The sequence below is a fragment of the Parus major genome, chromosome 3 (genome assembly GCF_001522545.3).
Source record: "Parus major isolate Abel chromosome 3, Parus_major1.1, whole genome shotgun sequence".
NCBI lineage: Eukaryota > Metazoa > Chordata > Aves > Passeriformes > Paridae > Parus > Parus major.
The window spans coordinates 97,704,326-97,723,073 of NC_031770.1; the positions used below are offsets into that span (position 1 = coordinate 97,704,326).

General features: G+C 37.2%; 1 protein-coding gene across 6 annotated transcripts in view; it reads right to left on the bottom strand.

Annotated features, from left to right (window-relative positions):
• Nucleotides 1–18,734, bottom strand: part of KIDINS220 (kinase D interacting substrate 220) — a 74,519-nt gene extending 55,785 nt beyond the window's left edge. For 4 of the 6 annotated variants that reach the window (XM_015622145.1, XM_033513055.1, XM_015622147.1 and 1 more), the window contains exons 1-7: nucleotides 11,286–11,393; nucleotides 7,314–7,412; nucleotides 5,816–5,914; nucleotides 4,379–4,477; nucleotides 3,327–3,428; nucleotides 2,802–2,900; nucleotides 1,699–1,896 (exon numbers count right to left, since the gene is read on the bottom strand). In XM_015622145.1, the coding sequence (XP_015477631.1) occupies nucleotides 1,699–1,896; nucleotides 2,802–2,900; nucleotides 3,327–3,428; nucleotides 4,379–4,477; nucleotides 5,816–5,914; nucleotides 7,314–7,412; nucleotides 11,286–11,393 (804 nt within the window). Of the gene's footprint in view, nucleotides 1–1,698; nucleotides 1,897–2,801; nucleotides 2,901–3,326; nucleotides 3,429–4,378; nucleotides 4,478–5,815; nucleotides 5,915–7,313; nucleotides 7,413–11,285; nucleotides 11,436–18,603 lie in introns of those variants that run through there. The other 2 variants (XM_033513058.1, XM_015622144.1) reach the window with 1 other exon arrangement.
• Nucleotides 18,735–18,748: the final 14 nt, after the last annotated feature.

Sequence of the window (18,748 nt, forward strand, 5' to 3'; positions counted from 1 at the left end):
GGACTTTTTTTTTTTCCAATTGTTTAGGAAAACAAACACTCCATAAATAGGTCTAGCTTAAACCACTATCCTAAAAAAACAGCATAAATTAATAATAAATATGAAAAAAGCCAGGTTTTTTCTGTTAATAGGAAGACCAAACACTCATAGTAATAACCACTTACAATCAGACAAGAATACTGTCTGTCTCCTTGAGATGTTTCACAGCTGACAAAAGCTCTTCAAGAATTTTGATTAAATTTATCACTGTTTTGTGCAGATTTGACTGCTATCTTGTTTACACACATTATGCTATTATAAAGAAAAAAAAACAAAAGGCTGATTTTATCTCAGATCAAAATAAAAAATATTTTGGTGTGGTAAATGGAGTTGTATATACATAAAACAAAGAATTGTGCTTAAGGCTTCTGATTTTAACACACTTAAGGACATGCCAAAATTCCAGAAATTACCTTATACTCCTGAAACTGCCTAGTACATCTTTTATGATGAAACAGGAAAAATAGATAAAAGTATAGCAAAACAACAGGTGCAGAACTCAGAGAGATCAGCTTAGAGTAGGAAATGCCGCATCAATCAAATCTTGGTTTGGCTGCAAACCAAGAAATTTTCTTTATCAAAACCTACTCCAGCATCTGAAACTAAGAGTACTCATTGTTAGGTGTATTTTTGGAATGCAGTCAGCTGTGAAATGCAGAAATGCAGACCATTGTAGAACATTGTGGCAGAAGAGGTGCTAAGAGGGATTGCAATGTATTTTCTTTAAAATTTTTAAAGTTTGCTTTGATATGTGCCTGAGGTCAAATTTTTTGTTGACATGCAACACTGTAGCTCAGAACACTGCCATCTGAGAAATGCACTGACCCTTGAAATATAGGAAAATGCATATAAAATTCCTTTTAAATTTATGAGGCAAATACTAGGAAGCTTTCCTCTGTTCTCTGCAACCCCAAGCAATCCAACTTAGGGATTGGGAATGCAGCCTCAGAAATGTATCACTGCTAAGTCACTGACCTTGATAGAGACACCTAAGTTTAGGTATCTAACCAGCTACAGCCTTAAGGCTGCAGTGCTTGACCTGTCTGACATTTCAGAAACTCCTGACTATGAAGAGGGCACTGCAGACAGTCCAAAACACCTGTATAAGTAACCAAACAAAATCCCAAGGTGCCAGCAAGCAGATTCACACTCTGAGCACTGTTCATGTCACACCTCTACCGAGCAATGCATGTATGGGTCAGGCACATAGTGTTACATTTACATCTCTTAACCCAGAGCTGAAGTCTCCCTCTCATATATGCACGTTTTCTAGTAAAAAGTTTCACTGCAAAAGATGTACATGCTGAATTAAATACATCCTCCTTTACAGAATCCACGGTTTGCAGATTGAGCAGCGCTACCCCACCCCAAACCTGCAGATCACTTCAGTATTAGTCTAATGTTACAGGTATGTCAGATGCCCTATGGTCTCAGTTCAAGCATCTCAAAGAAAAATAGTTTCAGTAGTTTATCCTTTACCTTCACTTAGCAACATTTACCACCTAACATACTTCTAAAAGAGCAATACACAAAAATACCCCTAGATGGCAGAAAAATGAGAAAGCCAGAAAAACCACATATTTACAAATCTGCATACACTGGTATTAAAACATAAACTATATATATATAAAATGACAATTATGATGAAAATTGACTCACTCTGTCAGGAATGTTCACGTAAGTTCCAGCATCAAGAAGATCCTGCACAATTTCAGTATGTCCCTCCTTTGATGCAATCATCAAAGCTGTATTTCCATCTTTATCTGTTAGGTTTACATTTGGGTTCCTTTTCAGTATTTCTTTTACTGAGTCAGTATAGCCACCCTTCACTGCTACAATAAGTGCAGTCATAGAATTCTTTAAATAAAACCAAAAGATTTTATTGTACAGTGGATATAGCAATCATCATTATATCAGCAGTTCAAATATGAAGAGAACACTCACTGACATCACTCTTTTAATCATCCAAACGCTACTTCAGTTTTGTGTTTTAAAGTGCACCAAAAAACATGCTGCTTAAAAACAAAGAAATTAACTAAGAGCAATAATAGAGAACACTTCAAACAGAAAAAGTAAAGTTCAGATCAGTTTATTCTATCTCCTGAATGCCACACATATGATAAATGTTCTTGTCATATGGGAACATAGTATTACTGGAGCACCCAAGTCTACCAATACTGTTCAGAAAGAGGATTTTTGAAGAACTTCAGAAATAATCATATGAATACCAAAAGTTTTCCTAATCTTCCGCTTAACTTTTAATGGATTTTTTTTTATTTTGACAAGCAATTTAAATGTAATCTGTTTTATTTTAAAAAAATATGCAGCTGAAACTTCTGAAAAAAATTCAATTTCTGAAAAGTTGCAGTCACCTATTAATTTCAAAAGATGATTTGTGCTTGATTTACTTTTCAAATGGCACTGAGGAGTAAGATATTTGATGCATCAAGCTTGTATACTGAATGAATTTTGATAACATTAACGTTCAGCTAACACTTAAATTAATTTATGGTCATTAAATTTTACACTTAACCTACCATTGTGTCCACTGCCAATACAACTCCCTAGTTACATCATAGTTTAGTAAAAGGCACAAAGAAATTTCAGGAACTTTCATTGCAGTCTGCAAATAGCTGGAAAGCAAAACACTCCAATACCAACATTTCATCTTGTTTCATGTATTTCTTGGTCTTTGTATTATTAAAAAAACAAACAAAAAGGATACACAGATGTACTTATCACTGGAAAATGCAGTTACTTACAGCTCCTTCTTGATCAACATCAGCTCCCATTTGCAGCAGGTATTTCACACACTCCAAATGACCTTTCCTTGCTGCCCAAACCAGTGGGGTGGTTCCATACTGAAAGAACATTCACGTTTTATCATATTGCTTTCTGCATTTAGTATCACATAGAATCCAGTATTTATCCTATATTTCATTGCTTTAGTTTTTACAAAAACGTAATTTGGTCTTGTGAATTGACACAAGCATTTGTAAAGCCACTTCAACTTTTCTTCTGTAGATAGCTGTAAGAACTATTTTTCTATACAGCCTAGGATAGCAAGGTTTCCAATAGCTCAGAAAATAGAAATATGTTCATAACCATCTTGAGCATACTATTGAAAAAACTCTTTCAAGCATAACAAATTACTCTACCACGCTAATTCTAATCTTATGGGTAAAATATAAAAGCAAGTGCTTTTCTAATCAAGAAACCATAAATTCCCTTTTACAATAAATTTATCAAACATTAAAAAAATTAAATGTTATATAGGTATAACTTACTTTGTCAGAGCAGTTCACTTTAGCTCCATGCTGCAGTAAGAGATGGACTATATCTGAGTGGCCACGTCCCGCTGCCCAAATAATTGGATAAACACTGTATTGCTTAGAATTAAAAAACAAATAAATAATTATAGCCTTATGTACTTTAATTATTTTACATCAGCAAAACAAGTCTCAAGAGAAGTTAAAGCCATAGAAGAATGAATATACAGAAGTAAATCCAACTACATTATCAATAATTGTTATCTAGTGCTTTATCTCAATGATATCTAGGAAGAATCCACTGTTTTGAATCAGTTTTGATTTATAACTCTTTAAACAAGGGTTGTAAATTCAGGTGCTCATATTAAAAGGAACATTTGTAAGGTAGAAAGGAAGCAACAGACAGCTATGCAATATCCCTAAGTAATCAGGATTGCAGAGGAGGTGTGCCATGCACAACAGACACTGCAGACACCAGAGAGAAAATCAGCCATCACAAAGGTTGTTCCAGCCTCTGGAATTCCTTCTTCATTGTTCATTGCCTCAAACAGCAGAGAACTGACAGTAGAAATAAGTTGTTCAGTGCCCATACTTTTGTAGAAAACGCTTATAAAATGAACTAAAATCTCAAAATCTTAGGGTTATTTTATTCTCCAAAATGAATGGTGTATGTTCATACTAGCTAAACTATTATGAAACAATTAAAGCAAATTATGGTTTCTAAATTGCACACATTAGTTACTCCATTAACTTCTACAGATGCAGAAAAATGGCAGTTGTTATACAAGTAACATTAGATACACTACTTATCTTCTCTATTATTTCTCCTCCTGATAATTTGAATCTCAGTATGAACTGCACACCCATTTGCTTCAATTAAAAAAATTCAAAATTATTAAAAAAGCCAATGGCAATCACACAGATTATTAAAGCAACCCCTTTATAAAGTCCAGCGATTAATGGCATACTCCAAGAAGTGCAAAATATTTAATCAAGATAGTAACATATCTTGTGTACAATTCAGGACTTCAAACACTTGGGAGAAGGAGATGTTTAGAACTAAAACTTACCATGCCTGTGATGTTTGGATTTGCTCCTTTCTCAAGCAGCAGTTTAGCCACTTCAGTACGGCCTTTGTATGATGCCCACATCAGGGCAGTCCATCCTCCCTAGCAAACACAATTCAAAGAAATGTAAAAACTGAAAAATACTTAGAAATATAACTAATGACTTTTTATTATTATGTCCTAAGACTACTCTGCAAATTCAGAACATAGTAAGGATTGACCACACAATGTTGTAACCCTATTTATTTAGAATAAATAATAAGCTCCTGTATGGCAGTACTAATTTCCTGTTATATGCAAAACTCGGGAAAACATCATGTCCTTAATATTGCTGAACACTGAATTCTGATTTCAAATGCATATAAATCCAACCACTGGATTTAAAATAAAAACAAGACACACATCACTATTTCAAAACAAAGTCTAGACTCTAAATCAAATAACATGGAAAAGTTACTTTTATTTCTGGAGCAGGGAGTAATAAGAGTAATTAATTTCAAACTACACTGGTGTGTTCATTTAAGTTTGTAAGCTAGGAGACAATAAGGTTTCACTGCCTAAGGCATTTGACAGGTCAGGTACACAAATTTCAAAAGCACTTGGCCATGTGAATGTGCTTAACTTAAAAAAAATACCTTGGTTAGTGAAGATGCCTCAGCTTTCAGACTGAGTGGAACTTCAATTAAAGGAAGCACTTGAATTCACCCCTAGTGGTTTTCCAGATTTTATCTTAAGCAGAACAAAATTAGTCCTTGCAGGTATCCAATTCCATCTTGTGTCAATGGAGACAGTTTACAGCTCTTCAGGGCCGTGGAACCTTAGATTCATGTCAGTAGCTTTTTACTTTACATGGGCTTTACATTTTACTTTACAGCCCTTTACATGGGCTGCGCTGTAGCACCCACTTTCTCCCACATAAAAATGTGGCAAGATGAATGAGAACAAGTGTTAGGAGACTCAAAACAAGGACTGCTGTATAAACAATCATGGCTGCCCAGAGTGAAAGTAAATACAGACAGGTATCTTCTGGGAAAGATAATTACTATTTTACCAGAACACTTCAAAAAACAAGAAGCCACTACCACCTAAAAAAACCTCCAACAAAAAAACCACAATCCAACTGTCCTCCTGCAAAAAACTCTCACCCACACAAAACACACCCAAAAATCAAACTGTTATTCAGTTTAGCTTTTTTACAAAGCAATTAAGGGGGAAAAAGCAGCCCTAGTAAATCAGCTGCCATTGCCACATATTGCCACACTAAAGCAATAATTTTACAGGTGTAAAAAGCAATATTTAACTATATATTCTTTTTTCATTTCAGTAGCACTGGGTACATAATGTATAAATGAAAGATCTTCCCTTAGTTTTATGGAATTGAAAATCTCCAACTCACAAAACTGTTTTTCTATGTTATTTTTACACTAAGACAACACATACCAAATCCCGATGCTCCAAATTGACATTATAACTGAGCAGCTCTGCAACAATAGCTGCATGTCCTTCTTTAGCTGCTGAAATAAGAGCTGTCCAGTTATCCTAGAAAAAAAAGGAAAAAATGTTACAGACATTCAATACTTCAATACAAGTAACCTTGTTTTTCAGTGTTTAATCCACAACAGGAAATACAGAAGCCCTTAAAATAGCTGTCCTTTAAAAAAAAAGAAGTACTAATAAACCCACAGTGTGCCAATTATACACATGGAAATACAGACCAACTACTCCAAATCTCCCCTCCAATTATGTGCTCTCCTACCCAATATCTAGCCCTTTCCACTCTTCAGTTCACTGCAGGTTATCTTAATAAATATATGGAGGAAGCAGCACCTAAAAAGGATTAGAAAATGAAGTCAAGACATTAAAAACTGCTGAGAGGGAACGAGATGTTAACCAAGACCACAGAAAACTGTGGCAGTGGGTCTCCAAATATAGTGTGTGACAGCACTGAAGAGACTGGTATGCAAGGTAATCTGGACAACAGCTTTTCACATTTCTGATCACTTCAAGAAGATACATTTCCCCTTGCATTATGCTTATTTTACCCCCACTGCTGAAAGCTCATCCAGGTGTGGATTGATTTTTTTATATGCTGCACACTTATAAAATATAGCAACAGTTTATAAGGTAGATACTCTTCCTAGAAGTACGGAAATTTTGGCATTTATAGCAATTGTAATAAAATGTCTCAAAACAATAGAGACTTGGTTGGTAGGTTTTGGTTGTTCTGGGTTTTTTAAGTGACAGATTCCACAGAAGACCTTTCCTGAATGTCCATACTGCTACACATAAACTTAGTGCAGAAGTAAAAAAATCAAGTGATATCCTTTTCCTGTTTATAAGTCTTCACTGGAATATACAGACCTTTCAAAACTTTCTAGCAATATCTCTGTTCTATTCATCCCTTTTGGGCATCTTTCATCTGCAGTCAACCTCTTTTGCTGAGGCATGAAGAAAATAAATTTGAAACTCCTCTCTGCCACTGCTCTAGCTTTATGAAAGGCAGAAATAATCCTTTAACCTAAATTCTCTCTAGCTACTTACTGGAAAAACTCCAAAACCAAACATTAAAATACCCACACAAACGAACAAAAATTCAACCCACTGACATACCTCAACAACACTGAGATGAGCAAAATCACTTGGACCTCATCTTTGATGCTGTATTTCTCTGTTCTAATTTCCCAGAAGAAACACCAGCAAATTCAACGGAGATTAAAATGTTTTAAACATCTGAGGAGTATCCCTACCCTTCATGAAGGCTCAGAGAAATACAAAAGCTAAGTAATTTTGTATAAAATTTCTTTTATATGCCATCATTTTACACCTGTTTTTTTCCCCCTGAGCTCAACACTAACCTAAATTCCCTTTCTTTGCCTGCCCATTGAAATTTCTTGTTCCTCCACTGTTAGGTGCTATCACATAAAGCACTAGTACTTACTGCATCTTCCAAGTTGCAATTAGCTCCCTTCTTGAGAAGCTCCTGGACAATTTCTAAATTGCCTTGCTCAGCAGCCAACATAAGTGGAGTCTGGCCATTCTGAAATCAAAGTGATAGGAAAACAGACGCATTGGGAAGTGATGAAAATGACACACCTACCCACACAATAAAAACCCAGAAACTATAGAGCAACACTGTTCCCACTTTTAATTGCCAGTGAGAAGTAGTAGGAAGAACTGGTGTTGAAACCACACAAGCATACTTGAAATAAAAATGGAGAATATGGTATTAAACCCTGTCCCATAGGAGATTAAAAAACAAACACAGAAAAACCCCAAACATTTCAGACATTTCACAGGGCTACTAAAAGGAAACAAGTTACATTATTAAATATCTACCTTCCCGAATTATCTGCCCACTGAAGACCTCTCCAAAATGTGTTACATCTTTACAACTTGGTACAACTCAGTCACATTGTTAACAATTTAATAAAGAAATGTATCTACCCCAGGAACCACAATGGCCATTAAAACATGCACACTGGTTCAGAGGAACAGTTACTAACGCCTTGGAAAAAACAGTCAGGTTATATATACCCCACTTTTATCTCACAGCATTGGAAATACAGATATCATTCCTGTCCTTTGCAAGATGGGTTCTTAACAGACAGTCTCTTCTGAGAGAAGATGAAAGACAGAAAAGCTGATTTATTTGCCTTCAGAAGTATTTTAAAAGTCAGATTCTGTCACCTTTCCATCAGCTAAATTTGTGTCACCAAATTTCTGAGATACAATTGCTCTGCATTCTGAGAAGTAAAACTTGCTAATTTTTACAGTAAAATTATTAATTACAAGTTTAAAAAATTAGGAGAATTTTTCCTGACCTCACTTCTGGCTTTTGTCTCTACCATACAGAAAATTATCTAGTCTCTAAATAATGCAAAAGCTACATGTTAGGAACTATAGACCAGCAATTTCCCTGGAAGGAATAAAAATCAATGCTGAATCACAATACAGTAATAGCTTCAATTATGAAAATTAGTGATATTAACAATATGATTAATAGAAATACTTGATGACTCTTTCTGCTGTTAACATAACAAATCACAGAGATGCATGGATTCTTTAAAAAACGTTTTCTGTCCCATCAGCTGTTTCTTATGTAATTACATCTATAAGGCCATTTTTCACAAAGAAAAATTATGCTCTCATGTAAGTTTATGCTGTTATAACTGTACATTGTATACATTCAAAAAAACACCATTGCTTTTAGATCCTAAAGTACATTTCGTATCAACAAGAAGTAGTTTTAGGTCTGGTCATAAAAAAAAAATAATTAGAATGTTCCAAAAGATCAACAGAAAATAAAACTCTACTTTTCAGAAAAGAACAGTTCTCTTTGGAGGAGAAAACAGTCATAACTTTTGCTCTTTAAGATATGCAAGTTAAAAAGTTTGGAATACACATGCTAAGTGATTTCTTAAAATCAGAGTGGTCAGAAATCCTGACTGACCACTCTGCCTTCTGTGATGACACCACTGGTCAGTGGATGCAGAGCTGAGACATTGTTTATGCCATATCTAGCAAGGATTTCAACACTCCCACAACAACCAGGGACACTACTGAAGTATGAACTAGACAAATGGACAGTGAGGTGGACTGAAACTGGCTGCAGTGCTGGGCTCAGAGCATTGGGATCAACAGTACAAAGTCCAGCTGAAGGCCAGTCACTAGTGCAGAGAATCAATATTGGGATTCTATTTAACCCTTTCATTAAGGACTGGGGCAATGGCACAAAAGTACATCTAGGCAAGAAGAGGCTGTGGATGGTAAAATTATTCTCTCCTATAAGAAGTGTCATACAGCTGAAGACTGTCTTTGGTTTCCTGAAACAGATGTAAAATTTTCTATAGAGGTACTGAAAACATCCTTCCCTTTTTGTTAGAAGACTCTCAAATGTAAGTATAATGTTAAAAGGTTTGAGCAACCATCATAAAGATTTCACCAACACAGAAACGAAAGATAATTAATACATCTGTGACCTCCAGATTAATTTCCAAAAGTTGTCCAAGAGTCTAGACACTTCAGAACTAAATGCCTGTATTTCTCACACTCATATCAAGTACTGTCTATCTGTACATCACAACTCAGTCTAAGTATTGGAATAACCAAATTATAAAGGAGCACATCTGTATCTTTTTAAGGAAATTAATTAGTGGTGTCACCTTACAGGTTACCACTCTCGCAGTCCATGAGAGAACAGAACATTCAGAACTGAACATGCAGAAGCTCCTTTAGTACCAAGAGCAGAAAGGAAGGCACATCAAGAAAAAGTGGAGGCTGTTAGGATCAAAGCGTATCACACAAAGCAAGCATCTGTAATTAGCTGTTAATTCATGTGTCTGGTATGAGAGGGAAAAAATCACACAAGCAGAAAGATGTGCAGAGAAAAGGCAAAGAGGCTGAAACTTGCCCCACTTAACTGAAACTGACTGGGTTAATGCAATAAAACCATCCATACACAAACTGACTGGGACATCCCAGCTTTTATGACAACTGACCACATTCAAGAAAAATAGGGTTGGTAAGAATGTGGGTGACCCTATCATTGGACAAGTCACTGCAGCCTGGGAGGTCCTGGCACTAACAACCTTTAGTTTGCCAACAATCTTTTTAGATCTCCAAAGGCACTCTCCTTTTGGTATTTTTTTTTTTTTTCCCAAGAAGAAAAGATGTCTTGACAGGTCCAAAACTGGAAACTGAATTGTACTCAGAGCCACCAAATTCCAAGGAAGAGCTATCATTTAAATAAAACTCCTATCATTATACATTTGGACTGTCCCCACAAGGGGCTTAAAACTGATGCAAACCACATATGCCTGTCTGCAGAAATTACCTTCTCCAATGCAGCAGATATGAAGACTTTAAATAATAAGTATCAGGGAAATGATCTCTGAAAAAAAGGGCAGTTAATGAAATGCAGGACTACATTTAGTCCCACCAATAAGTGAAGAAAAATTTAGAAAAGAAGGTGAAGGCAGTGGCACTTGAAAAAATCAACACAATCTGTCTGATTTCGGCCATGTTGTTGAAAGGAATTGCCTGCAGAGGGAACAGACATTCTCCTTCTCAGATATGCTACATGCCAGGTGGTGAGGTTTATGTGTATGCTCTGAAACTTAAATTTTCCCATCTGAAATACCTTAGCATATGTCCATACACAGCACGGAACGAATGTGCCAACAATGAAAGAAAGCTCTCTTAAATGAAACCAGATCTAATAACTAAGGTGAGGCTAAATTCTGTACATTGTTTTCACATTTCCACGATGCTTTTTGCGTTTGAGTAACATATGCTATTGGACTTCTTTCCAATAAAATATTCTTCTCATTTTATGCAGATTTGAAAAAATGATCAACATAAAAGATTCTGAATAATGCTCATATAAACTCCCTACTGTGTATGTATCAAGACTTCTGTGTACTCCTGGTAAACTCTAGACTTACCTCTTGGATACATATTTTTTCATCTAGATGAGCATATGTTCACATAAATTGCAATATATGTTCTTATTTGGATTGTATACTAACATCTCTTGACTGAAAACCAGGATGTGAGGCAAGGGTTATCATCATACCAGGTTCACCATGGTGAACAGGTCATATGCACTTGGATCTGTGAACTATGAAACAATTCTTAGCCACAGAAATACAGGTATAAACTCCATTCACAAAGTAAGGTCAGAGCTGCATTTGCCAGCTCAGAAGAACACTCTAAAAAGCAAATACTATGAAAGATGCTTGAAGTGCTGTCAGAGACTGAACTAAGAGTGTTCAGGTTATGCAAAGATAAGCAACCACTTCAAAATAAAACTGAAATTTGTATATTAAATAACCAGTGTGATCTCACTAATTGTTCATTCAGTAACTAATAAGCTGCAATGTGAAACTGACCTTTTCAAAAATCATCTTACCTCATTTCTCTCATCAACATCCCTGCATTTCTCAAGAAGCGCTTTCAGAGCAGGAACATTTCCTTCTTCTACGTAGGTCAACAGACTCTGACTCATCAGACTCGCCATCTTCACACACTATTTAAAATTCTTCTAGGTAACAAAGCTTACCTGTATTTCAAGAAAAAAAAAACAAACCAGCAAAGCATAAGTAACACCTATGATATTTGACATTAGAAAGAATGAATTGTATATGCTAATAAGTTATTCGCTGGGTGCAAACACCTGCCATTCTCCTCAACAAAACACACTGGAGATGTGCATTAAAAGGCACTACATTTCCATGAAAAGCCTTAACTCTCTCTAGTTCTTAGAAAATTACAGCAATTAATCTAACTTTTATGTGTTGCCTAAATATTTTGAATGAAATGCATATATGTATATACAGCATTATAGGAATATCTGTATATGTTACATACTTTACATATACTAGCTATTTACAATATAACCCTTATACTTTATGTGTATAAGCAGAGCATTCAGACTAATCAGCATTACAAAATACAGTGATTTTATCTAAACTGCAGCCATATGGAGCTCTGAGAAACACGATTTACTAAATCAGTTATCACCAACTTAATGCAGACATGCCTGCATGTGATGGCATGTTGTTAACTTGCAAGTCAAACATAACATGGCTTCTGTTAATTGATTTTGTTTTTAACCTCTAATAGGCAAGACAGAAAAAGTTTCTCTTTCTTAAGGCAGACCACTAAGAACTATTTCAGACTTCCTAAAAAGCTGTGCCCAGTAAGTTCAGAGCACCCGCAGTACTACTTGTGTCAAATTTATACACATACAGTGACAGAAGTGGAGTCACTCATTGCACCTAAATTAAGTTTCACTGGATGCAGAACAGGTCATGGGGATAAATGCAAGACTACACTACCCCTTCACATACTTTCTCCTCACCAGTGGCTGACATGATCATGCTCTCTGGCTTTTTCTTGTAATAGCAGAGGAAAACCTCCAGTTTAATGTTAAAGCCTACTGCTTAGGCAATTCTCTCCCACAGAGAAGGCACAGACTAGTGGCTTTCCTAGGCAAATATTCTTACTTTTATTCTCAAATCAAAGCAGTTAACTAATTTTTCTGTGCTTCCACCTGAAATGAAACGAAAGAGATGAGAGAAAGCCAGCAAGAACTTCACTGTGCTTAGCACAGAAAAGTTAGTTTAGATTTGGAGATTTAAATCAAATAATCCAGCTCCACTTTAAACTGCTTACAGAGTTTGTAATACCATCCGTTCCTTTACCAAGTAAGTATCATACACACTGTTGTAAAGATGTTAGCTGCTACCTGAGCTCACCTGAGCAGCCATAGATGACCCACATACAGAAATGCCTTGTTCAAAATAATGCCAGTTAACACCTCAGTTAAGATGACAACAGCTCTGTGTGCAAATGAAATTCAGGTGCACATGAATGTCTAGTGACAAAAGAAACTACAGACATTGCTTAAAACCTGTAAAAAAAAAATATCTAGATTTGACATGTAAAGCCCAGCAGCAGTTTTCCTAGGCACTACCCAAGCAGCCAGTCTGAAGAAAGCTATAAATAAATTAAGAACACAAAAGGTCTGTCACGTTTACTGTACAGTTAAATTACCATCAAATAGGCTGAGCAGCACAACAGTGGAAGTATAAATTTGTCTCCATTTTTTTCAGTAGGAAGAAGGGCCAATTGAGAGGTTGCGAACTTAAAAACAAAAAAACCCACTAAACCACACAAAATATGAAAGTTTTGAAGAGAAACAGCAATTTTACTGACTCAGTGTGGACACACTGGCTCCTACTGCCATTTCAGACACAAAAAAATCCAGTAAAGTTAGCATCTTGCCTGGCATGCAGCTGCCAGTCCAGAACAGCCCACATCCTTTACAGTCTACCCCAATATCTTACAACCCTATGCAAGTATCTCAGATATTCTTAGGCACCTAAAATGACATTAGGTATTCACATACACCTATATTCCATTATTTTTTACATAAGACAACAGAAATCCATGAAATGTGATTTGTTGCTAGCTCCACTGCCACCACAGGCATTTTCTGCTTTACCTATGCTACTTCCCAGCTTCTCTCCTGTAGCTGTACCTTCAATCCCCATGCTATTTTCCATACCAAATACTAAACTGAAAACTGTATTAAGAACATCCCCAAAACATGACTAAAAATGTCTCACCAAATGATTTATACTCTGCAGTTGCTATCAAAATTTCACCAATTAATTCTTAGCTAGTGTGAAAAGAAAGAAAGTATTCAGCATTGCTTTTTCCTCAAAGTAAGATTCATCCCTTGATGCTCTCTATGGGCTTATTTCCAAAAGGCAAAGACAGTCCTGCTGCACTGTAGATAAGCATCCTGCTTAAGAAATCCCAGCTGGCAACAGTGCAGCTTCTGCCTGAATCCTTAGAGACAGCTTAAACTTCTGACTAACAGCAGAACACCTAACACCAATGAACACGTCTAGAGACGTGTTTACAAACTCCATGTCAATATTAGTTTTATAAAATGATAAAAGATTTGAACCAATAATTAATGATGTAATAAAACATCTCCAAGAACATTAATATTTCTTGTCCCATATGCTTCACTGCCACATGATATCCCCTTCTCAGAATTAAAAACAGTCTATTTCATAAAAAACAAGAATCACAAAATCAAATACTATAATTATGCATTTTATATACTCATACTTTTATTTGCCCTTTTTCAGGCAAGCTTCTTAGAGCATCCAAAAGATTAACATCTCTGGAGGGCATTAGGAAAGTACAGTTTAGGGACATCTACAACCACCAAAGAAAAGTCTCCCCACTACTCCAGAAACAAAGATAAATAAAACAACGACGGTATTAAGATTTTTGGAAACTTTGCTTTATTTCTTCCCTACCTAGAACATGCCCAAAATAAGCCTGAATGGTTCTTTTCATTATACTTTCACTCATGATAGCAACTCAACATCAGCTGAATACAGCTGCAGTCCACCTTTTTGTTAAAAAAAAAGTATGTTATTATGTTACAAAAACTAGGCACTATACTTAAAGTCAATATGGGTGCTGGTCACTAAAGTGTGACTTCTTCCAATGTTCCAGATTTCTTTTAAATAATAATAAAAACTCAAGCATGGCCCTGAGGAACAGTCTCTGTCTAGAGAAGTAATTCTACTCCGGTCCCACTAATGAAAAAAGCTTCTGAAATATATATTCACACATTTTTCAAACAACCCCGGAATAAAAATGTCAAATTTCATAAATAAAGTGCAAAACCAGAATCATTCAAGAACATCCTATACATAAATGGCCCTTAATTGCTCAATTAATACATTTACTTTCTTTGATACAGAAGTATTTTCACAACCTATAACAAAAATTTCAATTAAAACGAGGATTTGGAAACCAATCCCCTTTCCAATAAAGATTAATGCTGTTATTTTTCTCTCCCACCTAAGTAAGCCAATTTCCAGTGCAAAAACCTGCTCTTCTTCACAATCCAAACTTGCAAGCTAGGAAATCTCACAATATCCTTGGGCAGCAAATCCTGGTATTTTATGAAGCTAGCAACACACCAAGAACTATGAAAAGATACGAAGTACACAAATGCTCAGGTGAAGGCAATGTTTGCACAGGGATTAACCTGTTTTTGTAAGGCTCTTGCCTGCTGAGCTGAAGCAGACAAACATCACCGTTTTGGAAAGACTGCAAATATTTGTTGATTTAAAAATAATAGTTTCTCTCAACAGCAACAATATCAACAGCAGAGGTCCTGATAACTGAATTCTGCAGGTATTTTATGTATTGTCAGAACCTCTTATCAGTTCCTAACTATATAAGAAATATTATTATTACTTGCTAAATTTTCCAACATCATAATTTTTACATAGCTCTTCCACATGTTTTTTTATTTATTTTGCAAACAGTGATCTTTTATGAATAAATATCAAAATTGGTCACTAACTCCAGCATTATTGAACATACCTATTGAAAACAAAAAGAGAAAAGAAAGTCAAGATAGTAATGACATTAAATTCATATTTTTCATCATACAGTGAAAAAACTGTTGCCTATTTTTTCATGCCTCCTTCCTTTTCCACACACAAAAGCCACCTTCCCAACATGCAACACTTTGGCAGATCTTTCAGCTAACTATAAAAGGAAATAATTACTGTGCTGCTGAAATCTGAGCACGTATAACTCAACTGTGGAAATGCACAGCATTTCACCTTTAACAACTGGAAATGTCATCTTTTCAAATTAGAATTAAAAAAATGTGAAACATAAGAACTGTACACATGAAATTTATTATCAAAAATTAACATAAGTCAGTTTCATATTCCCCCACGTCTTTATGCTTTAAGATGGCACAAAGAAATTAAAAACACATTGAAACATCACCTTTACTTACACCCCACAGAATCTTACTAACACAAGCATTGCCCAGCCTTTATGACACCTTATTGTAATCCCTTCCTAAATGGATATACTGCCTAAGCATGAAGAGATCTCAAGTCAGGCATCACATGAAGTGGCAAATATTTAAAAATATTCTTTCTAATGGGATTGAGTCAACTAGGATTCTGTTTAAAGAACAAATTTTCAGAACAGCTGAATTGAACCTCTAAAAATATTAATTTCTGGTATTCAGAGTCAGAGAGAAATAACAAATCTAAGTTTCCGTAAGTAGTCTACACCCACACTTCTTCTCCAGTGTCTGAAATTCCAGTGTGACTAATGACCTTATGCTGCATTTCTGCTTTTCCCTATTTATCTGGGAACATTTATGCTGCTTCTCTTAACCACATTTCTGTTATCCAGGTGATAATTTATTTTTTTTTAATTACCTTTTTGTTACTTTATCACAAAGAACAAAATTGTCTGACTCTAAAATATCAAAAGATACAAGAAGTGAACTACAGCAAGACACACAGACATTCTTCTTTTGAAACCTGAAACCAATATAACTAAAAAAATTTGCACAAAAGGAGGTCTCAGCTGTAAGCATCATAACTGCACACAGTAAGAGGTAGGGGAAACTGGAAATACACAAGTCCTTTTTTTCTACCGTATGCACTCAAGGCAATGGCCATTTCCAAATATTGATTGTAGTGACAGATTTTTTTTTGTTAGTTTTAATAAAACAAAAGAGGTGGAGGATTACATATAAAGAACTGATAAGATATAAATCTATACTTAAAATGCAAGGCTAGTTGTCAGATGATTGCAATTATCAGACATGCTGATATTTCAACCTGGTTAAAAAAAATCAGTTAAAATAAAGTGCGAAGTATCTGATAACAGGATTTATACTTTATCAGAGAAATCTGTCCACCTTCAAGACAAAATGGTCAATGAACAGTAATATATTGCTAAGAACATCTGAATTCCAAGACAAATTTCAATTCCTAAACAAAATACAAGGTGCTCAATCCTAAAAATCACTGTTTCCGTTTTTAAATGCATCAGATAAATGAAAGCAACCAGAAACAGTCACCAATATTTAGGTGTTTCTTTAAATTACACCAACCAACACAAATCAATTGTCAAAACCTGTACAAAATACACAAAAGCTCAAGAAAGTCTGCTATGTCATCCCACACAGTCTCATATGGCCAACACGTTCCTCTGTATCATAAAATCAAAGGATTGTTAGTCACAGACGCAAGTTATATGACTAAAATCTAACTTTTTGAGTGTTTCCAACTTAAAAGAGTGAATGGTGTGGTGTAGAATTTTAATATGACACCATTTCATAAGCTGTGATCACACAGAATTTCAAGCAGATTTGAATTTCTTAATAACAAATTTATCTTAAATAAACACTGTGGCAGAACAAAGAATAGATGCCTATCCAGTAAACAAAAAGATGGGTTTTCTTACATGTTCTGATCTCAGAAAAAGATCTTCTGTTTTTCTGTCCATTTCTTTACTATTTGATGGAGGGAAGAAGTGTCAGGTAATTAATTGGGTAATGATTCAAACACTTTTCCAGCAAAAGACATATTACTGTATTATTCCACCATTAATCCTTTATCAAAAGTTATAGAGAGGAAATCACTTTTCCAACTCATTTTTAAACACATATGTGAAGTGGCAAAGCCCCACTACCTCTAAGATATTTTGCTACTCTTCCAGTGATGTCCTGTGGCAGGACCTGAGGCAATGGGCAGAAACTGAAACACAAAATTAATTAAGTTGGAAAAGTCCTCTGAGAGATCATTGAGTCTAACCTGCAACTGAACACCACTATGTCAACTTAGACCATGGCACAAAGTGGTCTTTCCTTAAACACCTCCAGGGTCAGTGACTCCAGCATCTCCCTGGGCAGTCCGCTGCAATATCAAACCACTCTTTCTGAGAGGAAATTCTTCCTAATAACCAACCTAAACGTTTCCTGGCACAGCTTGAGGCTACATTCTCTTACCCTATCACTTGTTACCTGGGAGAAGAGGCTGATCCCCACTTGGCTACAACCTCCTTTCAGGCTGTTGTAGAGTGTGGTAAGGTCATCCCCGAGCCTCCTCTTCCAGGCTAAACACCCCCAGCACTCTCTCGCCGCTCCTCATAGGACTTGTGCTCCAGACCTTCACCAGCTTCGCTGCCCTTCTCTGCATTCAGAGGAGTCTCTGAACATCAGGAAGCACTTTGTTACCGTGAGGGTGACCCAGCACTAGCATGGGTTACCCGGAGAGGTTGCAGAGTCTCCGTGCTTGGAGACACCAAAGCTCTCTAGAAACGGTCCCGGAGATCCACTCTTGTCCCTGCTCGAGAAGGGTTGGACCCTACAACCTGCGGAGGTCCCTCCCATCCTCAACCGATCTGTCATTCTTTACCTTGGAAATTAGATGCCAAAAACTTTCCCGACGGGTCGAGCCCTTATCTACCCTTCCGAGTCAACAAGAGAGAAACACGGTACAAGAGGTTCCTCCACTCTCGGGACAAGGGTGACAGGGACCCCCGGCCGTGCCCGCGGCACCCGCAGGACGCTTCACCCACGGCGCGCTGCCCTCGACACCCGCACACCGAGCCCGGTCCGCCCCGCACACGGCACCGCCGGAGCCCCGGCACGCCCAGGGCAGGGCAGAGCGGCCCTGCACTGACGGGACCGGTCCCCGAGCCACGGCGGCCAGGAATCGCCCAAGTCCGGCGCTCCTCCGGGGCCCCGCTGGGAGCGGCCCCGCGGCGCCCTTTGTTTGGCAGCGGGAGCGCCGCCTCCCCCACAGCCCGTGCCCTTCCCCTGCCCTTCCGCGGCCGGCCCGCGCCCCCGCCTTCCCGCCGCTACTCACCCCACGGCCGGGCGCGCTCGGCCCCTGCGGCGGCTGCCCGGGCCCAGCCGGAGCCTGACACGGAAGGAGGCGGCGGCCCCGAGCGCTGCTCAGCTCGGCCCAGCAGCGCCCGCCATCTTCCGCCGCTACACTCCGCCCGCCCGGG